Raw genomic sequence first — 25,899 nt, 5'->3', positions numbered from 1 at the left:
CTATTAAAATAATAATTTCATAAGAATATTAAAAATATAAAAAATAAAATTGTCATCTGGACAAACAATGAGGTGTCCGTTTGGATACGTCTTTAATCGATTTTATTCTCAAAAAAATTGATTATTTAATTTATTAGCTAAACATTTAAAAAAGCAAAAAATCAATTTCAACCCTTAAAATCGATTTTTTTCAAAAGCTAATATTTTGAGCTTTTTCAGAAACGTTGATAAAAAAAACTGGAGAAATTACATAAAAAGGTCCAAAAAAATTATAAAAAAGCACAAAATTTTATATAAAAAAAAATCAAACTCCCTTTTCTTCTCTTTTTTTTTTCTTAGTAAAATTCAAATTTTAAATCTTTAAAAAAGTTGTTAACATATATTAAGTTAAAATTAATTTTAAAAAAATAATATCCAAACAAATTACATTATAACATAATCAATTATGATTAAAATTTACCACTTAATCAATTATTTTTATAATTTATTATATTCAACTGAAATCCAAACATACCCGAGATTTATGATGCACCGCAGCGAAACTGATCCCCATGAATTGGCTGGGCGCTGTGATTTGCGTCATTAATAGTACGACATTGATAATACATGTGTGCAGACTCTGGACAATATAAGATAGGACAGTGAAATGCTCTATATATATTACGTAGGCTTGGCCCCACTCCTTCCTTCAAATCAAAATCAGTCAATTGTACCCATTACGCGCCCTTTCTTTGCGTGGATTTGCTTCTTCTTTATTATTATTATTATTATTATTATTTACTGTGGATGGCGTGTTACGCAGTAGTGGAACCGCGTTATTAAAAGGGTGGCCGTGGCCATCCCAGCTTCCACCACTTTATATACAGGGAAAATGGCAATAAATTTTTTTAAATTATACAAATAAAAATCTGATTTTTTTTTAACAATCTCTTAAAATAATATAATTTCACAAAGTTTTCTAGAGACTTTTGAAAAGATTATTTTATTTTTATTAATAAATTATAATTTTTTATTCAATTTTTATAATTTTTCAAATAAAAATTATTATTTTTTGAGTTGTGATTGGAATTTGTTATTTTAAAAACTTATTTTTAAAAAATAAAAATTATATTTGATAAGTTATAATTTTTTTGTTCAATTCTTTACAATTTATAGAACAAAAGTTGTCATTCTTTAGATGAAACTTGTGATTGACGTTTATTATTTTTAAATTTTTTTTAATAACAAAAATTATACTGGATAAGTTGTGATTTCTTATTTAACTCTTACAATTCATAGAATAAAAGTTGTTATTTCTTAAATAAAAGTCGTGTTTCGGGCTTGTAATTTTTAATAAGGGTAACATAGTTATTTCATTTTAAAATTTATTAACACAAAAGTTTTTAGGACTTCAGTCAAATTATAGCACTTTGAGGGACTAATTTATAATTTATATGATTCAGAGCGATTTTATTGTCATATTTCCTTTTATATATCCTACCAATTTCTATTACAGGAATTTTTTTTTTTTTAGTTCTTAGTATAATATAATTGATTGGGTATTAGTATGAGGTATTTTTTGTTATTAACTTTACTTGACAACATAAAATAAATTTCTAATTTTATTCTTATTTTAATAAAAAATTTTAAAATTTATATTATATTGTCTCTCATAGTTAATGGATCTAAATGTGATATTGAGAAAATGTAATTAATACTCCGTCAAATGTCTTATTATATTAAGGATCAAAGAATCTTTCAAGAATGAGCCCTATGATAAGAATTGGACGAAGTAGATATATACTTATTTTGTTGGATTTATAAATTATGTCCAACATGTTTTACTAGAATAGAAAAAAAAACTCATTAGCTCTATCTAAAAATATAATAAGTTTTTGATTTTGCCTACATTAAATATACATGCTTTATAACGTGTTTTATCTCATCAACATTTAATAGAGGGCAAAGAGTGAAATTTGCGATAAAAATTTAATGATATAACTTATAACTAATGATGTGCTTGTTAAAATTGAGGAAAAAATGGCTACCCTTCAATTTTCTGATTATGCACTAATATGGTGATGAGGCGTCGACTTCAACATAAGAAGCCTCTAAAATCTTGGGAAAAACTCAAGAAGTACATGAGAGAAAAGAATGTACCCAGCTATTACTAATGGATTTGAATAGAAAATTCTAAACTTTTAATCAAGGGAGCATGTCTATGGTTGAATATATACATGAACTTAATAAACTTAAAATGAGAGTAAGAGAGCAAGAAGATTATCAAGCATCCATCACTCAGATCCTTGATGGATAATGGCCTGAAATTCGACAAAAGATTAAAATTATATACTTTGTTAATAAAGAAGAGTTGGTCCATAAAGCAATGACAATAGAAAGAAACTTGAAGGAAAAGAAAATTAAATCTTCTACTATATGGAGAGACTCTTAATCTACATCTAAATGGAAGAATTTTATGGCAATTGAAAATCCCAAGCCAAGGGCCAAGGAAGAATTCAAGGGTAAAAGTCTCTAATTATAAACCTTTATATTAACAATTGAATGTTTTAAATGTAAAGAAAGAGGTCACAAATCTTATCATTGTCCTAGTAAGCGTATTGTTATTGTACTTGAAAATGGAGGTCATAATAGTGAGCATTCTAATTGCAATAATGATAGCTATGATGATTCTAATGGAAATTCGAATGACTCCCTTAATGGAGAAGAAATGGCCTATTACTAGAGAGGTCTTAGTTACTTTGCTTGTACTTAATGCACAACTATAGGTTGATGGTAAAATTGAATGAAGAGAGCAGATATTACATACTCATTGCTACATGTAGGATAAGATTTGCAGTGTTAGCTTTGACAATAGTTGTCAATTGAATTTGGCTAACACTATTCTTGTCAAGAAATTGAACTTGAACACCATCAATCATCCTAAGCCCTATAAATTCTAATGGTTGAATGAATGTGCTCAGATCATAACAAAACAAGTTCTAATCCATTTACTATCGGTAAATATGTTAATGATTTCCTTTGTGATGTAGTACCAATAATGGCTTGCCACTCATTGCTTGGGAGACTGTGATAGTTTGACAAAAGTGCCATGTGTGATAGTCGTAAGAACACCTTATTTTTTGTACATAATAGGTGATAAACTACCTTATTGCCCATGAAGCTTATGTTGACTTATAAATATCAAAAAAAGATTGTAAAAAACTATAGAAAACTACAAAAAGAGGGGGGAAAGGAGGGAAAAATTGAAAATCTATTTGCAAAAAAATAAATGAGGTGATGAGTGCAATTGAGCATGATGAACCACTCTTTGTACTCTTGTGCAAAGATGTTTATTTTAACATTAACATTTCTTTCTTTAGTTGTAAAATTAGGCAACCAGGCATTTTAAGTGTCCATGTTTTGCAAAATTAGGCAAAATGTACATGAGAAGGAGGAGAAAATATGAGATACTTTCGATTTTTGCTATGCCAGGACATGAAATCTTTGAGTCTTGAAGAGGATTTAGGCTGTGCAACCGCATGGGGTGAGTTTCTAGCTTCCTTTTCTGCATTTCTATATAACTTTTCTTGAGTTTGATGAAGATTTTTAAGTTAGAGTTTTCCTATAGGGTGTTTAATCCAAACTTATGATACTTTATTATGGTTGTTGAGTTCGTTGGAAGTGTAATAAATACTAGGAAACATTTATTTGAGGTTAGAATTTGAATTTGAGAATTTTGGGTGAAACCTAAGCCTTTGAGGTTGAAAGGAGGATTAATTTGAATTATTTGGATGTTTTCTGAGGCCTAGTTGTTCCTTTAAGTATAGATAAATGTTTCTAAGGTGTTAGAATAATGATTTAATGCTTGAGGATAATTTATGATTTTTGGAGGTATTTTTGAAAGAATTTTGTGATTATATGATGATGAAACATTGATGTTGGAAGTGATTTGGGGATTATTTAGAGCTTATAACTACAAGAGTATGTTGGAGAGAATTTTTGGAAGGGTTAAAATGATTGCTAACCTAAATTAATGCTAATTGGGGGCTAGACCTAGACTCTCTAACTCTAAAATTTGGAGTTATTTATTTGGTTGTAATATAAAACTAATGTGTGGTATGCTTGAAATGATTGTGTAGATTGTATTGACCAGTAGAGGAAGTGGTGTTATGAAGGGGAATTGTTGTTCAAAACATAAAATAACTATTATTAATGTGTGGTGGGTGTGTGTGTGATTGATTGTGTTATTTTGTTATTTAATGAATCGTAATTGATTGAAAATAATGTTTTACTTAAATATAACCAAACATTCATTAGTCCTTTCTGATCATATATCACACTATTTTTACTTAATTACGTTTGATTAATCTAATTAATAAGATGTTAATTTTTAGGATGTTATAAATTTCATCCAAGTCACTTTTGTTCCTCTTCATGCATGACATTTAGATGTGTTATGTATATTCTAATCAAGTGTCGAACAATGTACAAGAGTTACATGAGCTTCCAAGAGACTTTCACTCCAAGACTGCTAACCTAGATTGAATTTTGTCTACGTTCATTCTTGAAACCCCTCAATCAAATTTGTTCAGCATTTTAGATATTTTTCATGGCTTTAATAACCTAAAACCAATCCTATTCCACTCATTTACACCACCATAACATATACAAATAAGTGGTCTTGCAATTCATTTTACACTTTTAAACCTTTTGTTTAGTTTCACCTCTTATTTTCCTGTCAATTTCTCTAACTTCTGCTTTTGTTTTTCACTTCTTCTCTACATTTTCCTTCACTTTCTTCCATTTTCCCATCCACATTCCTTCATCTCAATCAAGTAATCAAACTATGGAAGTCATCTTAAAGAGGATTCAAGCTTGGATTATAGGAGGCATTACCATGAGAGGCTAGAAACTTTAAGGCTTTCCAAGAAAAATGAAGCCACATCTTGAGTTTTTCTAAACCTTTTCTTATGCTTTCAATTGCTTTAGATTATTCTCTTCTTCTTCTTTTGATTCTTAATTCATGTACCATGAATGTATCTTCTAGGATTTAGAAATTTGTTCTTGGCCAAGACTTTCTTTAGAGAAGACGATGATGTGATTTTAATTCTTAGACTAGTTGTGCACTTCAAGTATTTGTATTTAAGACTGATGATTTGATGAATGAATACATATTTACCTTTCAATCTCTTGCTGTGTGTCATGCTAATTAGCCTTTGTTTAGCTCCTAATTAATATTATAATCTTGATTGATTTAAAGTCTTAAACATGATTGGGCGACCTAGGACTAATTTCAAAGATTGAATTATATATTAGTGTACCTATTAGAAAGATTTGTGTGTTGTAATCCTAAGTGGTCACCAGGGTTCTATCACTAATCACCTAGTCTTGATGATTATTAGGACACATTCACACAACAATTGAAGAGAGTAATTGAATCTACAGTAAGGCAAAGAAGAACAAGGATAAAAGTGGTGGATTCATACTTAGGAAGCTACCTTTGACACTTGGTTGAACACTACATTTCTTTTTTATTATTTTACACTAAACCAAAATCATAAATACACTTCCTCTATTAAACTCATGAATTCTAATTTGCAATTTTAATTTATAATGATCATTGACTTGAATTGATTGCAATTAATTTGCAATTACTTGAATTTATAATGTGATTGTGGATCATACTATGTTGGAATTCATATAATGGATGGTGGTAGATTTATCAGTGGGAGGAATATTAGTGATGCCTTGTATATTCTTGGTCCTATTGAACTTGTCTTGCCTTTCCATACACATCATATACATTTTCATTAAACTCAAAACTATTTGAAGAATATATGGATGGATAAAAATAAGTATTATATATAGCAGGTTGACACAGTCCATCCTGAATAATAGTCAACTTGATTTAGGAAAGGGCTACATAAAGGATTAGAGAGATTGGACTACTGCCTAACCTGAAATTTGGTCTTTCTTATGAAAAGGATTGGGTTAGGTAATCTATAGTCCGATTTGGTCTAACGATAATCCAAAAATTAATAGGACCAAATTTAGCCCATAGGACTAGAAGACTGATCTTGTTAGTCCAGTACTTATTTAGTTTTTCTTTTTCTTTTTCCTCTGAGAGGCAATAATCCATTTCAATCTAATAAACTCAATTAAGATAATAAAAATACTTATAATCATAATAAATTCACAATAATTTTCAACAAGAAAAAATTATTTCAGTTACAATCCAAATAGTCCATATTATTAAATTATTAGTTTAAGCGTGCAACTATACGAGGAACCAGACTTTTAAATTATTAATAGTCTTAACTTATTATTATAAATAATTAGTGAATTAATTATAATCATATTAAATAAATTTAATAGGACCAAACTGGACCAAGTGGTCTAAATATCCAGTCTCCTATTCAGTCCAGCCTGAAAAAAATTTGATCTTTTTAGTCTTTTTAATTCTAAAGAAATAGTTTTTAACAGGATTAGACCTTCTCAGGTTAGACTAGGTCTAATAGGACTAAAAGACTTCTGCACAGCCTTAATTTAAAATTAGAAATTTGGGCGAAGTCATTTTTCCTATATTTTTTGTTAGGTTAGCCTTGAAAATTTAGTGAAAAATTGGGTAAAGGACTTTTAGACTCAGGCGTAAAAGCCTGCAAAATAAGGCTCAAACTTGGGCTAGCATAAAAGTTTTTTTTTGTTTTTCCTTAAATTTTTTACTCTTATTTGTCATCCAAAAAAAATTCCTTACTGAATCTTAACTTCAAATAATCAAACGCTAACCACTAAAGTATTGAATCATTAAAGTACTAAAAAGCAACAATTTCCCAATATTGCAAGATGGCATGTGAAATCTTGAGTGTTTTGATTATTACAATAGCTAGTGAGTCGACTTTCAGTGTTCAGTCACATGTTATCACGAAATATTGGCCTTACCTTCTTTTAGATCATGGTGATGATTTTTTTTTTTGAACAAAGATCATGGTGATGATTGATGCATGGTTTTCTTCACAGTAATTTACTTATATTTTATCACCTATCTTAAATATTTTTATTTTTCAATGAAAACATGAAAATCATACAATATGGTCGCTATTTAAAATTGGTGAAGAAGATGAAAATATTGGTGGTGTCAAATTAGCAACTCCAACACTTGAGCTTTCATTAGCTTGAGACGCAAACTAAAATATTTTGTTTACAAATGATGATGATGATAATTATTAGACACTTAATGACCTTTTAGAACATTTGCGTGATCTTTGGACTTAAAATTTTATTGAATATTTTGAAATTAAATTATATTTTGTCAAAAAAATGTGAGTTTTAGAATAGTCACACTTTAAACCTTGATAATTCTTGGCGGGCTTTCAAAAGCATCATATTAATTTTTTTTTTTAAAAAAACAAGACTTTTGAACTCAAATCTTAATAGACTGGCCTTTGTAAGTCTAGCTATATCCCATTTCCCAACTCTAGCCTAATTCAAATCAATCTCTTGTGTCACTCTAATATCGACAGAACTCGCAGTATCTTTTATCTTGAAAGGTATGCAAAGTTTTTATTGATGTGATAAATAATAAGGTGGTTTAAAAAAAGTATTAATAAATGAGAAAATTAAAGTTTCACTTAATCATTATACATATAAAAGTGAGGTTAAAGATTACGATAGAATGACATGTGTTTATTTTTGGATTTGCTGTAATTTTGTGTTCCAGGGCACCTTTCTTGTGATTATGTACTCCAAAGTTAGGTTTGGAGCTTGATTCGAGATGATTTATTATTTTTCATGTATATAAAATATATTATTCAGGTTTGGAGTTAAATACAGGATGAATTGTTAATTTTTATATGTATATACAAATTTATTTTTTACCTATTTGAAATTTAAATTTGATCATATTTGAATTCAAATGAATATCTATCTATTTAAAAATTTAAAAAAATGACCTTTGTTTAAAAATTTTCATCTATCATCATGATTTTTTGAAAATTTTCTTCAATCCTGAAGATTTGCTGAAAATTAAGATTCATATGATCGAATATATATATATATATAAATTTAAATTTAAATTAATATCTATTTATTTAAATATTTAGAAAAAAAAATCTGTGTTTAAATATTTAAATCTATTCTCATGATGTCAAAAAAATTTGTGTCATAAAATAAAGCATAAATATCTTTTTATTTGAAGTCAAATTAATATCTATCTATCTAAATATTTAATAAATGATTATGGGTTTACAAATAGTAAAGTACATATTTTTTATTTACAAAAATGCATATCATCAATAATTTATGTTTAAAAATATTAATTTTGATGGGTTGATATACATATTTAACATTGCATGGTTTAAAGTATTAATTTTATTTATGATTTGCAAAATATATATGATCAATGATAATTAATTTTTAAATTCAAATTAATTTGGAATCACTTTAAATATTTAATCACAAAAATTAATACTTAATATCTTTTAAAAAATCACCCCTTATTTTTCCTCCCAATTTAGCCTTATTTATTATAAATTACTAGGCTAGGCTAATATTCCATTTTGAAATTCTAAATTTGAATCACTCTTGTAATCCCATTAGGTTTATTCTTCTCTCGATTATTATTCATAACATCCATGGCCTCCGCATCTGAGATTTACGCAATCCATACCATCGATACAATGAAAAAGGATTGGTGTACTGTTGTTTGGGTGATTCATCATGTGTGGAGATTGCTAGGCAAAAATATATCCAAAAACTTCAATCGATGTTGAATTAGTCTTCTAGAATGTTGGAGTTATAACTTTTGTATTTCCTTTTTAACATTTGTAACTCATCAATTATATCCAATATTTAATACTTAATAAATCTATTTGAGATTGGATTTCTACGGTCATTTGAAATTTTTTTATGAGGCATTTTAGAGAGAGGTTGTAGTTGTTTAAAATATATAAATTTTTAAAATTTGGGGTCTCTCAATACTCTGGATCATATCGAACAATGAACCATTCATACAAGATGAGTTCTATATGCTCAACTATTTTGAAGTTACATCCTAAGACAGGTTCCATCTATCGTTTTGAGTTACATTTTTTCAATATTTTAGATATTGTAGATAAGGAGGCAAGAGAAAACAAATTATAATTACTTAGTGGGTATATTATTAAACTTTCTAAATTTTTATTTGAAAACTCTATTTAGCATGTTTAAGATAACATCTTATCTTAAACTTTTTCTATTTATTTGAAAACCTTATTTAATGCACTTATATAATACCCCATCTATTCAAAAACTTTTCCTATCTTAAACTTTATTTTTTAAAACTTTATTTAATGAAATATATATGTAGCATTATACTTTATTTATATGAAGTATAGTAAGTTAGACATATAATTCAATGTTGTTTATAGTCGTACCTTAATAATTATTTATACATAGTAGGTTCCTTCATCATTGTTTATTTTTCTAATTTATTTTATTTAATTAATCATGTAAAATGAAAAATCATAATTATTCTACCTTGTAAATGTCACCAACTTTAACAATTAAGAAATATATTATTAGTTTAAATGATCGCTCAAGAGTAACAACAACATTTTTTAAAAAGGTGTGAGATTAAACAATTATAATTCAATTGTATATTATATTATATAGAAGTAAATAGGCATACGAAATTTCTCTATTTAATAGATTATATATCAGATTGGTTTTAAATTTTATGCTTTTTGTTTCACTTATTTGATTTTTAATGTTCTTCAATTTTTTATTTTCCATTTTTTGTTTGATACATGTCAAGTTGATAATTTTAATAAAAATTTGTGAGCCCTGCCTAATAATTCACATTCTATTGATCCATCACATATAGATTGAAATATCTAATCATTATATATAAAAGTAAGGTTAAATGCTACGAGAGAATGCCACGTGTTCATTTTTAAATTTGCTGTAATTCTATACTTCGAGAGGCTCTTGTAATTCTGTGCTTTAGAGTTGAATTCAGAGCTAAGTTTGAGTTGATTTATTATTTTTATATGTGCATAAATTAAAGTATTTATGTTTGGAGTGAGGTTTGAAATGATTTATCATTTTACATGTATTAAAATTTTTTTATCTTATCTATTTGAAATTCAAATTTGATAATTTGACAAGGATATTATATTTTAGACATATATTTATTTGAATTCAAATTAATATCTACATATTTAAATATGTAGAAAAAAGAAATTGTGTTTAAATATTTAGATCTATTCTCATGATTTTTAAAAATTTAAATCATCTACTAAAGTATAGATATCTATTTACTTGAATGCACATTAATATCTAGCTATCTATTTAAATTTAAATATTTAAAAAACTATCATCGGTTTAAAAATTTTAATTCAAAATATCATTTCCAAGATATATATTTACAATGATTATGGGTTTAAAAATATTAACACTTCATTATGTATAATGATGGTGGTATTAGAATTGGGTTAATGAACAAATAGGATTCTGAACTCTTAGTCGAAAATTATCCTGGATCCTGAACTATTAAAATATATAAAATAAATTCTAAATTTTTAAATTCATAATAAAATAAACCCTTATGGTTAACTTTTTTAACATTATTACTGTAACAATCAGAATTAAATTCATAGAAAAATAAACTCTAAATAGTATCTGTGTGGACAGTAATGATATTAAAAAGTTAATGGTCAGGATTTTTTTTGTTATGAATTTAAAATTTTAGAGTTTATTTTATATATTTTAAGAGTTTAAGGTCTAAAATGATTTTTGAGCACTTGTTCAAGGTCTTATTTACTTATTAACCCATTAGAATTAAAAATAGATATCATTTACGGAAACAGTGGTGGCATTCCTATGAATTTCTATAATTGAATAAAAAATATATATCATTTAGGACTTTAAATTCAAGTTATTGTTTAATATATATTAAGCATCTGTCATCACAAAAAAAAATTAATATCCATTATTATTTTAAAAAATTACCCTTTCATTTTTCCTCTCATTTCAACCTTATTCAATTATAAATTAATAGTGTTAGCCACGCATTACATTTCACCCCCTCCATTTTTTATATGTATAAAAAAATTGAATTTACTTGAAAATATTAAATATCAATATTTTTTTAATATAAGATTTAGTTAGGAATTCAATTTGGATTTGATATTGGAATTAAAAATCAGTATAACAATGTCATGCCAGAAAAAAAGATCAATTCAACAATCAGATTAATAAAAAAAAACCACAATTTCCTCTATTTTACTTAGTATTCACCATTTAAATTTATAAACTATGCAATTAAATCAAAACCAAAACTTACTTGGTGATAGGTTGTAGCAAGAGAGGAAATGCAATTACCCAAAAAAAGAAAAAAATATTCAAAGTTTCAAACTTTGGCATGCATGAATCTCTTTACATGAGTTTCAAATGCAGTTTTGAGTTAGTTTTTCAACATGCTAATGTAAGTTTTTGTGTTTATGATCTTCTTCAAAGTAAATATCATTTTTTTATTTTATAGTTATACACATTGTCTATTGATTGTTGAATTCCTCCAATTATTTGAAAGTCCTTAATAAGAAACCAAGGTCTATTCACTCTTATAGCTTTAATTTTTTAGAGTTGTAGACATTTGAAAGAGGGGTGTTACTAACAAGAATTAGCCCTAGAGAAGAAATTACATACTTGAGTTCTAATAGTGTTATAAAAGATGATGGAGACATGAATTCACTTGATAACTTATACTCTATAGATTTTTTAAATTCAATTATAATGTTAGGACTCTCGAATCATGAAATAAGACTGAAAATTGGTGCCCCAATTATTTTGATGTGAAACATTAATAAGTTTATGGGGTTGTACAATGGTAGAAGTCTCATAGTTACAAGAACTAAAAAATATGTTATTGAAATCTAAAAAATGTCTAAGTCAACTACAAGAATGAAAGTATATATACCTCGTATTGCTATGTGTCCATCTAATTTTAAGTTTTCATTTACTATGAAAAGGAGGCAAATTTCTATTATGCTCACTTTTGTAATGACCATTAATAAAAGCTAAGGCTAGAGCATGTGTAATGCCAGTTTGTGCTTGCTTTGTCTTGTTTTCATGCATGATCAGTTATATGTTGTTGTTTCTTGTGTTCAAAGTAGGAAAGGTTTAAAAATATTAGTTTTTGATGAGGATGGTCAATTCACAGACAAAACTTCTAACATTATTTATAGAAAAGTTTTTGATAATTTAATCTAATTAATTATAAATTTTTATTAATATGGTTATTGTATCTATTCACAATGTATTCATTTAGCTTTGACATTGACTTAACACTAATATGCATGTTTAACATTAAAAATAATAATTATATAGCCCCACTATGTATAGAATAATATGGAGTATTTGAGATGGTATGCTACAAATTATTTTTTTGAGAAAAATCTCCTACAAAATTAACACTTATTTACAAAAATTTTAATTCATCATAAATGATAGATATGTCATTTATAAAAAAAAAATTATTGTATATGACACGTGCATCACATGAATACTTTACTAATATAATTAATTATTAATTATATTGAGCGAGAATTGCAAGCAATTTTCCCTTAATAAATTGCTTTTTATGATATGCGTGAGGGCTGTCTATACTATCACTACGTTGGTAGTCTTCATTTCTCCCTGTTTTTTGTAGAGCCGGTAATTTGGGCCGAGTCCGACGGGCCAGCCCGAACTCGCCCGAAAAATTTAGGATCAAGCCCGAAAAAAATATTATTTTTTTATTGTTCGGGCCTATTCGGGCCTAATTAATTATTAATTATATTGAGCGAGAATTGCAAGCAATTTTCCCTTAATAAATTGCTTTTTATGATATGCGTGAGGGCTGTCTATACTATCACTACGTTGGTAGTCTTCATTTCTCCCTGTTTTTTGTAGAGCCGGTAATTTGGGCCGAGCCCGACGGGCCAGCCCGAACTCGCCTGAAAAATTTAGGACCAAGCCCGAAAAAAATATTATTTTTTTATTGTTCGGGCCTATTCGGGCAGCCCGAATAGGCCTGAGGAAATTCGGGCCAAGCCCGATCGGGTTTGGGCTTGGCCCGAATACCCGAATAAAAAAATTAATTTTTTTAAAAAATATATAAAATATGATAAAAATTAATTAATTTTTCAAATTTTATATCATTTTATACCAAAATACTATATATATAAGTGTTTTAATGTAGTTATTTTTTTAAAAAAATTAAAATAGTTATATTTCATATTTTTATTATTTTTAATCAATAAAATATCTCAAAATAATATTTAAAATATATTTTAATATTGATTTTAATATTTTAAGACCCAGTTTTTGTTAAAAAAAATTTTGAGTCCTATAAATCATTTGCATGTAAAAAAATAATTTTATATTTTTTATAAATTAAGAGAATTAATTTTAAAGTAAAAATAAAATTGAAAATAATTTTAAAAATAAAATTTAGGCATGCACGAATTTCTGACTCTACTACTAGATAAACATAATAAATAGAATAATATTTTTAAATAATTACTTGGTTATTGTCCATGCTAGATTTGGTTAAAAATTAAGAGTAAACTAGAGTAAGAATTCCTTTTATATAAGAGTTAAACAATATAAAAAGTTAAAGAAAAATGATTTCAAAAAAAATAATATTTTACTCATAATTAAATAATTTTTTATATAATATAATGATGGCAATTTTTTTATATTCATAAAAATGAAAAGTATAATTTACCTAAAAGTTATTTAAAACTTTGAACTAATCAAAATAATAATTTTAAATTAGTAGTCTAACTGTGATTGAATTGGGATCAGCTTAATCATAATTAAAATAATATAATTTAATTAAAATATATAAAATATTTATATATGACTATGATAAGAGCAATATTTAAACAATTAAGACATTAATTTACAAGTAAAGGAAACATTCATGAATAAATTATACATAATACAACAAAATAATAACAGAGCTACTTAAATACAAAGTTGATAAATTATTTTTTATTTTATTATTTTAAAATTAAGATAATATTTTACGATTAATAGAATTATTTAAAAATTAAAATTGGTTCAAAAAATACAGAAAAAATATTTTTAAAAAGTTTCGGGTATTCGGGCCAGCCCGAATAAGCCCGAAGCCCGAAGGTGTTAGGGCCGGGCTTAGCTATATAGGCTTTTTAGAAGGGGTAGGATGCTTTAAGCCCAATCCGAATAAACCCGGCCCGAATTAAGCCCGACCCGAATAAGCCCGACCCGCCCGAATTAACGGCTCTAGTTTTTGGTCCCCATTTCTCCATCAATACATTAACACTTGCATGCTTTGATTCCGTGTTGGTGATCACTCCACGCACCACTTCACAAGTCGCTACGTGGCAAGAAACCCGCCACTCTTTAATTTAGATCCATGCTGCAGCAGCATTGAAGGAAAATCCATGAGAAATTAAATCCTCCTCTAATCTTATTTACATGACGCTTTTAATATATTTTATTAAAATTAATTAATTATATTTAAAATTTTAATAATTTTTTAACTTTTCTCCTATTAAATATATATATATTATTAACATATTTTTTTCTTTAACATTTAATGAGGGTTAAATAAAAAATTTTGTAGTGAAAATTTAATAAAATAACTTATAAATAAGATAAAAAAAGTTCTCTCCCTGCTTTATAAATAAAATTAGAGGGAGTAGCTTGTAAAACTGGCTAATCCCTAAATTGTGCACTCCCCCAGCACGAGTTGGAAAAACCTGCTACCAATGTTATATATATATTTTTAAATTCTTTTCCTATTTTTTGAGAAATGTAAATCTAACCGCAACAACATAATTTTTTTAAAAGTTTTTTCCTTTTGTTTTTAGAAATGCAAAATAATGGAAGCCAAAAGTTAGCCTGACTTAAGGAACTATTAACATAGTGCAGGAAAGAAGGGAGAGAAGAAAAAATAATATGTAATATAAGAATGAAAAATCATGTGCAAATACCCATCTAGATGATATACCTTTTGGATTTCATGATCCATCAACATATTCTGAACTATTCACACCATCAACACAAGCTACAGCAGCTTCATGTGTAGAGAAATCAACAAATCCAGAGTCTTTCCTCTTAACATTATTAGCCACATTCCAGGCAACTATAATTCATATAATTACCATAACCTTTAAAGTCATCCCTAATAATATGGAAGTGGAAGTGGAATCCTGTAAGATCAGGACAGAACCTGGAACATAAATAAGAATGGACACAAATAAAGAAGAAAATGAAACAAAGAAAAAGGAAAAGATAATGATAATGATCAATGAAAAGAATTTCTAATGCATGTGCCTTCAACAACCTTAGTCTTCAAAGACAACTTAATAGTTTATAAGACTTTTAATCACATCTGTATTTATCATATGATATACTCATACGCAAGTGCAGTTCGCAACATAGTTTTAAACTCTAAAAAAAAATTCTCTTCATTAATCTTGTTCAAAGAAGTATAAAAACATGGCCTATGCCTAGGCATATGTAAGACAATCTAAATCTAAAATAAACCCTAAAGACTAGAAATCTCTCTAAGAGTGGTGTTTAATTACATATTAGGAATGAGAAATTAAGAGCCATTTTAAAAGCTTTTCTAAAGACTAAACTTAGACTCAGATCAACAAAATAAATGTTCTAAAATCAAAAGGATTTAATGATATGTTGAAATTACGAAATAGTAAGTCAAACCATAAGAAACATGTGCTGAAAATGCAAAACAGGAAACTAAATGAAAACTAAATCAAATCCTAATTAAATGTTGAATATCAAGCCAATTTTGAAGCTTCTAGATGGTCAAAAAACTTATTCCTTCATCCCACACTAAGGCACTTGCTTGTCACATGATATTTTAAGTTAACTCTTTAATCTGGACTCCATATTGGCCTTGTATATCATTTGATTGGGCTTCTAACTTTATAGTTTTCATTCCTGGACCTTTTAAATGAATCTTCATGGCACTGTTTACGTCCATACATATGTGTAGGCTAGTTGAACAACCATTTGTGCTTCAATAAGCTTCATTCACATTCTGAAACTTTCATGGACCATTAGACAATTCATTTGGGCCCCAATGTAGCATTATTAAAGTTCCATTCGACTCCTTTATATGTATATAATAACATTGAGCCATCAACTTACAAAGCATCCAATGTATCCTTTTTAAATATTGAAAGGAAAATTATATCACATATAAATTTAAGATACTAGACACTCTAATACAAGTAACTGAAGAATAAAAATGTCCTTTAACCTTCAAATGAAAGTAGAAGAGAAGAAATTAAATGGTAAGAACTCCGAGATGGAAAAGCATCAAATTATTGAAGAATTAGCAAAGCAACCATAATTTGGGGATTAAATAACAAAAAAATATAGGCAACATTAAATACCTTGAATATTTTTTTGAAAAATATCATCTTCACCGGGTCCTTTTGGATGAGACCGAGGCGATCCAACTAGTTATAACAAAGGGCATCCATGGTTGAACTAATATTTCCTACAAAATAGTAAAATAATGAGCTTATGTTCCATGTTTAGTTCTTAGCCTTCCTCGTTCTACACAATCTTTCTTTTAAATATGAAAAATTACCTAAAGATATATGTTTGAACTTCCATTCAATTCCATGGAGATCCCTAGCATCTGGCTCTTCGTCCTCACCCCATATTTCCCCATCTTTATCCTCTAAGTATTGAATAAGTCAATGAAAAAAAGTGCGGTACAGGTGAGGAACTTTGGAAAAATTTAATATCAAATGAGGACTTTAAGATTTTGATATTACACTACACCCACATGATACTTATTCCCTTTGATATTATTTATAAGTCACTTTCAGCATTTTTCACTGGAACTAAGGAAAACCTTAAATGTCATTAACTTTGTCTTAAAATTTAACAAGTTTTCACCATTATTCCTAATAAATATTCTTAAATCTCATTGTTTATATTTTTATTCAAAGTATTTAATAAGGGTGAAAATGTAAAGAGAAGAATTGAAAATTAACAAGTGTCTTATAAATAGGATTAATTTTTTCTTTTCTTTCTGCCCTATAAATAAGACTAGAGGAGTATCTGAAGATAAATTTTTATGGAAAAAGACCTAATTACTCCTAAAGTTTAAAAAAACTTATTCATGTTTTAACAACAATCTATTTGTAATTACTAACAACCCATTCAAAAATGAACTTAGAAAAACCAATAAGACATGTTGAATTGGAAGTGTGTTAATCTTAAATAAACACTTTGGTTTTGATGACAACAATCAATTTGTAATTATCAACAATAAGTTCATAAATGAACAAATTAAAAAAATTAATAAGACAGGTTGAATTAGATAAGTTATAATTGACATTGTCTACATATTTATTGGGTTGTTAAGTGTGAGTGTACTTGGCTTGATTTGGAGAAAAGCTCCGCATTGGATAGAGTTATGAGCTAAAGAAAAGGTATATAAGTGGAAGGGATTCATAAACTCAATGACTTAGAGTTTTGGGTTCAGATGTGATGCCATACTCAATTATGTGTTTTCTTAGAGTTAGGTGGCCTAACTCTATTCTACCTTCTTTCAAGATTCTCTTTGGCCCCAATAATATTGATAGTCACTTGTTCATTTTTGAATAAGTTGTTATCAAAATATAAATATATTTGTTTATTTGAGACTAACACTTGTCCAATTTAACCTATCCTATCAATTTTTTTAAGTTGTTCATCTTTGAATGGGTTGTTATTAATTATGAATGGGTGGGTTGTTATCAAAATCTAAATAGATTGTTGTTTTAAACTTAGGGATAATTAGGCCTTTTCCTATAAAAACTTATTTTTAGATAAATATCATGAGTGCAGTGGAACATGAGAATTTTCTCAACTAATATAAAATTTTCCAAGGGTCCTCTGCTGATGCTTTTCCAAAAAACAAATCAATTCTATTGTATGAGTCATACAACCAAAAAGGGCCAATAATTCTTAATTGTGAGTACGCAAGCCAGCTATTTTGTACTAAGGATGACAAAGGGGAAAAGTAAAATATGAGGTACCATTGGGCTTTGGTAGATCATTGAGTCAATAGACCTAATTATTTAGTAATAAGTTTGCCTCTCTATCATCTTCTATTCCTCTGCAGGTTTCCTCAGGGATCATGTCAAAAACTCCCAACTTGTTTCTACAATTTGTATGATGAAATGATTGAATAGTACATTATTTGGACTGGGAATTTACCTTTTCATAGAATTGTCAAGGCCGTGGTTTTTACATAAACAAAACAAGGGGCTTATAAATGGGCGAAAATCATGCTGCCACTGACCTTCACAATGTTATAATAATATTTTTTTAAAAAAAGGATCCAGTAGTTAGATTTCTTTGTAACTTCGGCTGGCAAGTTACTCTCTCTCTCTCTTACATTCCTTTGAAAAAACTTGTACATTAATCCCTTTTTTTTAAAAAAAATAACAGATATTTATTTTAATTTAACGATAGAATAAAAATTACTTTAAGTTTAATTGTTTAAAATTCTAAATGTACATTAACCCTATTTTTTGTGTTAATTTGTTTATATATAGAGAGAGACTATACATATACATAGACACATGCACAGATCATTACTTGTATATCGCTAATTTATCGCACCCATGTATGACCTATCATATCGCATCTACCACTAATGCCCTTACCAGTACATCATGAAGTCAAGCTATTTCTGAGCCAATTGATTCATATATTGATATTGACATTTAAAAAAAAATCCAATAATAATCTTTTTTTTTTAATAATCGTGGAGAGAATCTTTAAATTTTAATATTATTGTCAATATTTGAAGTTATAGATTCTTAAATGTCACTTCCCAAATAATTTCCAACTAGAAGAATTCTAGAGTCTGAATCATTAACCAAATGACACTCATCAATATCGTATAATATTTTGGTGCCCCTTTAAAGAGAGCTCAAAAAAAAAAAAAAAACTTCGAAGTTTCTTTTTTTTTTAAAAAAAAAAGGAAATTGAACAAACTGAACTAACATAAGCCAAGTTACAAGGCCATTTTCAGTTTCAACCACCTAACTAACATCCTGTTTGGCATAGAACCTCAACAAATGCGTCCTTAATGTAAGGGTTTGAAGCTGCTACTCTCTGAGATGTTAAGTCAAAATCTTTACCAGACCTGTTTTGCACAGAACATCAGATTTTGATCAGAACAAACCTTCAAAGACTGGGCATGCTAATATTTCAAAGAGAAAGTGGAAAACTAACTAAATCAATATATAAATATAAACTACTTAAAAAGTTATGAACAAGGTCGCTTGTTCCTCAATCGTCATAAAATGAACAAAGAAAGTGTTTAATTTTCTCCATAAATGACCATAAGATGAAAGCGCCAAAGACTCTAAAGAACTTCAGACATATTCCATCATTATAAAAAGGGATATTTGGACAAGTATCTTACGGATCATACACCTCTGCCCCGGCTTCTCTGACAATGACTGCAGCCCCAGCCACATCCCTTGTGAAAGGAAGAAACCATGTCAGTCACAAATTATGATACCACAATTCTCAGGGTTGTATGCTGTATGTATAAAACTCGTACCAAGGACCACCAAAGCCAAGTTCAAAGCACGCATCTAGCCTTCCACAGGCGACTCCACAGAGGTTCATGGCGCAGGAGCCAGCCATTCGTACAGATCTCACCTAATCAAAGAAAAAACATTGTGATGGCAGGCAACCATTTCACTAAATTCCAGTAGATTCTATGGCAAAGTCTTGAGTTTACCTTAAAAAGTAAGGTATTAATCCTGTTAGTACAGACATCTATTGTTTCTTTGTCACGTTTTGTTCCAATCTGCTCTTTCAGAAAGAAAAAGCCTGATCACTTTCCAAATTTTATTACAAATGGCAACACATTTACAAGTAAACATGAGTACATGACATGTCTAAATTAGGGTGAATGTATCTTTCGATCATTGAAACTCAAGTTACTATTCCAGAAATGATGTCTGTTTACTAGCCAATATTACCTAATCTGTACGCAGTTTTATTTTTTAATTAAAACATGTATCATAAAATCAAAACAGGTTACATATAAGGAGCATTCCTATCATCAAACTTCAACTCAGTAAGCCAAGGTGGAGGTTGATCAAAGGTAGAAAAAGAATTAGGTAACCTATGACTGACTTTAGCCAGTTCATCAGTTCTCTTTGCAAAATTTCTATAATGCCATTCAAAAGAAACAGTCCAGTTTGGGTTGTAAGGCTTCTAGCCTCCTGCATGATGTCTCTAAAAGGATGATCTTCAATATTATGTCTGGTAACCATGTTAATCACACTTGCACTGTCAGTTATTACATCAGCCTGTTTATCTCCTCTTGTCCAGCAGTTAATTGCACTTGCACATTATCTGCACGCAGCTTGACAGGACAAATTGAACAAACTAACTGTGCATTACATGGAGATACAATTTAAAGTAGAACAGGTACGACATGTCACAATTCAAGTTCTACTAAATCATAAAAAAGACAGTATTTTTCTAATAACACAACTCAAAAGATTACATACGCAAACGTTTATTCAGAGATAATATTCTTAATATATTTTTTTTTTGCCAATTCAGTTATTTCTTGATCAAAAGTGTGCAGATTTAATAGCTTATAGGCTTGCACTGCTTAGATAAGATATTAAATGCATATATAGGAGATGAGCTTACAACTACCAAAATCTGATCAGCATAGAAAAAGAAAAAGAAAACAGCTCAACGTTTGCCCATCCTGATATGCGTATGAATCATCCTCATATTACGTTGCAGAAATTTTCTCTTTTAAACAAAGTTCCAACGCAGCGCGCACAAGACATAAATAGTGCTTGAAACACAAACTGCATAAATTCTGAGAAAGCTTCTGCCCAGGAAATTATGAAAGACAAGGACTTTTAGGTTACTCTACCACTACAGAAGGAATGACAAGAGTACCAACAGATCTATTGGTGTATGCAGATTGTAATCTAGCATTTGTCAGTGCACAAATTTTGCACAAATTTTGATAGCGTTTGAAAATATAGAAGTGACTATATGGTATAATAGTGTCGAGCAACAGTTGCCATGACTTCACATGATAATTGGAACTATAATAAAGATAACATATGCTAGATACTGTTAGCAAGGAAACAGAATCATCTATTAGCTACTTAGGCTTGATGCTACTTTAGAAGCAAAGAGTTAGTATGATGCAAATGTGCTCAACAAAACCTTTAAAGTTATTTTAAGGATCATGTTAATTGAAACTTAAGTATAATGGCCAAGATCAGGACATGCAAAAATATAGAACACAGCCACTGTCTGTATTGTAAGTGACTTGACTGATTGAAAACACTGTGGTTAAATTCCTCAATTATTCCTTATTCATATTTTGCAGCTAATTGTTGTGTCAATTAAATGTTTTTCACCACAGACAATAAAGGGAAAAATCTAAGAGATCATACAAACCACTGATCCCCCAAAACCCCACCCCAAGAAAAAGTTAATCAAATAGGAAATAAGTCGGAGAGGGAAGGAAGAATCCATATCAAGTCTGGTGGATTTAACATACCTCAGTTGCAAGGAGAGAGCTAATTAGTTCAGTTTGTGATGACGCTGCACAATTAAAACACATACACATGAAGCAACACATTGTCAATTAGCCATAATAGACAAAAGACAAATAATGAAAGGCAAACCTTTTATAGGGTTTCCATTCAAAAAAGCACCTCTTCCACGAATGGCAGTGAAAAGCTACAAATAAAAATTCAAAACTTCAATTCTAAAAGCTTAATAAATGATAGAGCACAATGGCGTCTTGCAATCCATGTAGCCGACCCCACCTAGTGGGATAAAGGCTTGTTGTTGTTGTTGTTGTTGTTGTTCAGAAAAATTTTCCACGCCAAGAACAACAAAAATTAAAACATCAACTTAGATTAGTGTGATATGAACTGAAATCACTCCCTCTTGGCTCCAACAGGTCATGGCCTTGTGGGCCATTTTGTTCACGTGAAGGTCACTGAAAACTATGATCATATAGAACAGCTGATCACTTGATTACTTTTTTTCCCAGAATATTCAATGATGCCCTGGTTTCACTATGCGGAAAGTATTTTAACAGCCCAAGAACTAAATAATATGTACACCATTCAATCACTCCTCTGTATATCAAATTCTAGCAATTTAAGGGATTTTATTGTCAGAAAATCAACCAAATGAAAGGCTTCTCACCTCATTAAGTATTGGGTTGTAAACAACACCAACTGTAGGAACTTTTTGGATTGTTAAACCAATGGAGACACAAACAAAGGGAAACCTGCAAATAGTAAAATTATAGTCATTTAAATGGATAGACATATTCGTCAACTGAAACACAAGAAAATCTTTACCCATGCACAAAGTTAGTAGTTCCATCCAAAGGATCAACTATCCATGTGTGTTCATCAGTAAGTTCTGTAGCACCTAAAACAGCAGAAGTCTCTTCCCCAATGAACTAGTAGGAAGAAAAAATAAATAAAATGACCATGAGGGAGTACATATGAAAAAAAAAAGTAGGCCATCTATCACAAACTTAATTTTATATGGAAAACTTATTTGAAAGAACACAATCAACCTTATGAGTGGGATAGAGCTTCCCCAGGTGATTAAAGATGAGATCTTCACATGCTTTATCAGTTTCTGTGACCAAATCAACCTGTGCATCATAACAAAAGTATACAATAAATAACATGGTTACAATCTTTTATCATCTATGTACCTTCTTCCATGTTCATACACCAATTATGACCATGGGTTACTTCTTCCCACTAACCACCTGCAGTATCTTTTCCATCAACAGAGAGAAAGAGACTACAACCATCACCTAACTTATCTTCAACATACACATCCTGCATTGACTGTTTTTGAGTTTGTTTTGCCTTGGTTAACTACTGTTGTGCAAGATAGATAGCTTGTGAATTACTTTCTTCCTATTAGATTGACCTGAATGAAGTCTCTCCAATGACCACGAAAGATAAAGTTAAGATAGTTCACTGGAAGCAGCTATGCATACTACAAACAAGATTGTTACACCTTTGATATTAATAAAATCATTTCTGAGCCTTTTCCAGATAGATCAACCTTGTGGGATGGATTTGTTCCTTGCAGAGTGCTAGAGCCTCTAAACCAAGTGGTCATGAACTCTTACCACCTTCATTTAATGTAAATTTCACCATAAAGATTAGACAAGTTTCACTATGGGCTACATGTGAGGGAGCATGTTTCCAAATAGGCTTTTGACATCTTGTAAGAATCATTAAAATGTGTGCTATAATTCTCCTTCACTTGCATAACACATTCAACGATACTACTACAGCTACGAATTGTTTCTCTAAGTTCAACTGCATTTCTGCATATGAGCTAATGGCAGAGCACTCTACTTTAGCTCTGTGTAGGCCGTAGTATTTGGTTGAAACTTAGTTTCCAAGTAGGGTTAGACATCTTGTAAGAATCATTAAAATTTGTGCTACAATTCTCCTTCACTTGCATAACACATTCAACGATACTACTACAGCAACGAATTTTTTCTCTAAGTTCAACTGCTTTTCTGCATATTAGCTAATGGCAGAGCATTTTACTTTAGCTCTGAGTAGCCGTAGTATTTGGTTGAAACTTTTTTTTTTCAGCAAGAGTCATTTACAGGATTCTTGATCGCGTGTGTTATTTTACCTTTCTGTCCATCATCTCCCGTAATGGCCTCTCCCCCAAGAAGAAAGAAGAAAATAAACTAACATTCAACCGAACTTTCAGTTCTTGCAATTATAAAATCATTGCCAACAATTTCTCGGCGCAATCAATAGCGGTTAATAAAACTTGCCTGAAATACCGTGCCAGATTTTCTCAATATTTCTAAAATGAGATCATTGAAGTTAACCTTGCACACTAAAAGCTACAATCTATACCAAAAGAAAGGGACCAAGAAAAAGATAATGAAATCTCAATGCCAACCTGCCCTTTGTGCTCCACGTTTTTGGTCTGGTAGAAGCTTTTTCGAATAATCTGGAAATTCACTCAGTTACAAGAAAGAAATTCAAGAAATAAACCAAAAATTAGAACTAAATACTGAATGAGGGAAACGAAAAAAGAACCGAGAAATCAACTGACCTCACCAGCTTCCTGAGCAGCTTGGACTGCAGACGCAAGAAATTCGGCGAGCGAATCTGGAGGTCAACAGATTTGCAAAGAACACCAGAAAATTCAACCGTTTAGAAGCGCCCTCAAAGAAACGTACAAGAACTGATAAAGAATGATGCATAGGTGGATTGAGTCTTACCATTTCCAGCCATTTCTTGAAGTTCAGGGGTATGAGACGCAGAGGATGAGGAATGCTATGATGAGATAGCGAGAGGCTTTCCTTTCTTCTCGAGCTTTCACGTAGCACACTATAACAGTCAAAAAGAGCACCTCACACCACATGCGTTATATGTATACTCACACGCACGCCTGCAGAGACCGTCATCAATCTTGCAAACGAAAAAATTAATTTTAATTTTTAAAATTTCTCGAAAATGATACCATCCAGGAAAAAGGTTTGAATATATTTTGACTGTAAGAATAAAAATTACTATCAATATAAATAAAAAAAACAAACCATGCTATTTTAAAATAAATATAATACAATTTATTTGTTAAATTCCCAATGACATTATATATATATATATATATAACTTTATAGTTTGAAAATTAATTTGTTTGTCAAAATTTAAAAAAATGCACCGCAGTCTATAACGCCCAACAGATATTTAATCACAAAGGATGGGGGAGGGGGAATTAATCATAATTCATAAATTCTGATTTTTTTCCTATAAAAAATAAAAAATTGAAATTTGATAGCCAACATTTTATTATATTTTATTTTATTTAATAAACATATAATATAAAATAAACATAATTTTTCAAATTGAATAATAGGAATTATGTTCTACATTTCTAAACGTTCACTTGTTACATCCATCTACAAGGATATCAATCTAACAATTTAATTATACTTGTCAAACTAATTTTTTAAAAAAAAATATTAGTAAAAATAGGTTATTTTCTAACATTAAGATTTTTAAGAAAAGCAATATATAATTTATTAGAATTTTTATTATATCTTATAAATATTAAATTTATACAAAAATATAAATAATGTTATTGATTATCCTTTATTGTGGGACAAACCATACTCATTGAAAAAGTTTAGCATAAAAGGGAAATGCGGAAGCATATACCGAAAGATGCTTTGGCGTTGTCAGATTCTGTCCTGTGAGGTACCAACATGTGTTGCGGGAATTGGAAGTTTCGCATTTACTGCTTCAGCTAGAATAAAGAACAGCTAGTTAAATTCTTAATTTTATTTAAAAATATTTAAAATAAAATTTATTTTTATTTAAATAAAAAATTTTAAATTTACATTATATTCTCTTTTTATGAATTTAAATATTTAATGAATTTAAAAAGAAATAATATTTAAAAACACTCTCTTTGATTTTTATTAGTGAGAGATAATATTACACAAGAATCTAGATTAATAAATAAAAAGGATAAAATAGAAAAAAATTTTATATGTACTAAATTACTTATTTTTTAAATTAAGATTAATTGAAAGAAAATGTTTATTTGAATTGGAGGGAGTAATTAATACCTCATAATGTGTCAAATAATAGGTACCAAAAAATATATATAGAATGTGCCCTATAGTAGGAATCAAATGGGGTAATAATTTAGTCATTAATCTCATTTTTCAAATTATCAGCCCATTTAATTCATTAAATAGTTTGTTTTTAGAGAGAATAACAAATAAATAACATTAAAATAATAAAAAATACTCCTTCTATTTTAAATTATAAGACAAAGTTAAAGGTACTCCTCTGA

The 25,899-nt window shown here is 29.0% G+C and overlaps 1 protein-coding gene across 1 annotated transcript; it reads right to left on the bottom strand.

The window, feature by feature from the left end:
- Positions 1-18,782: 18,782 nt before the first annotated feature.
- Positions 18,783-24,444, bottom strand: LOC129295225 (inositol-phosphate phosphatase-like). The gene is made up of 12 exons (XM_054933715.1): positions 24,317-24,444; positions 24,148-24,203; positions 23,992-24,042; positions 22,619-22,699; positions 22,395-22,498; positions 22,237-22,321; positions 21,705-21,759; positions 21,578-21,621; positions 19,772-19,840; positions 19,589-19,689; positions 19,448-19,504; positions 18,783-19,165 (listed from the first exon to the last, which is right to left on the bottom strand). The coding sequence occupies exons 1-12, from the start codon at positions 24,327-24,329 to the stop codon at positions 19,066-19,068; spliced, it is 816 nt and encodes a 271-aa protein (XP_054789690.1). The 5' UTR covers positions 24,330-24,444; the 3' UTR covers positions 18,783-19,065.
- Between the last annotated feature and the right edge of the window lie 1,455 nt (positions 24,445-25,899).

Source organism: Prosopis cineraria, unplaced genomic scaffold (genome assembly GCF_029017545.1).
Source record: "Prosopis cineraria cultivar Desert tree isolate PC_DT_omini unplaced genomic scaffold, ASM2901754v1 PC71, whole genome shotgun sequence".
Lineage (NCBI taxonomy): Eukaryota > Viridiplantae > Streptophyta > Magnoliopsida > Fabales > Fabaceae > Prosopis > Prosopis cineraria.
The sequence above is the reverse complement of the archived record's forward strand: the minus strand, read 5'-3'. Positions and strand labels throughout refer to the sequence as shown.

Excerpts from the sequence above, each read along its gene's own strand:
- LOC129295225 (XM_054933715.1), bottom strand. Across the intron at positions 22,499-22,618 it reads AGCTCTATCCCACTCATAAG|TTCATTGGGGAAGAGACTTC; the intron begins GTTGATTGTGTT and ends TCTTCCTACTAG. Across the intron at positions 22,322-22,394 it reads ACTACTAACTTTGTGCATGG|GTTTCCCTTTGTTTGTGTCT; the intron begins GTAAAGATTTTC and ends TACTATTTGCAG.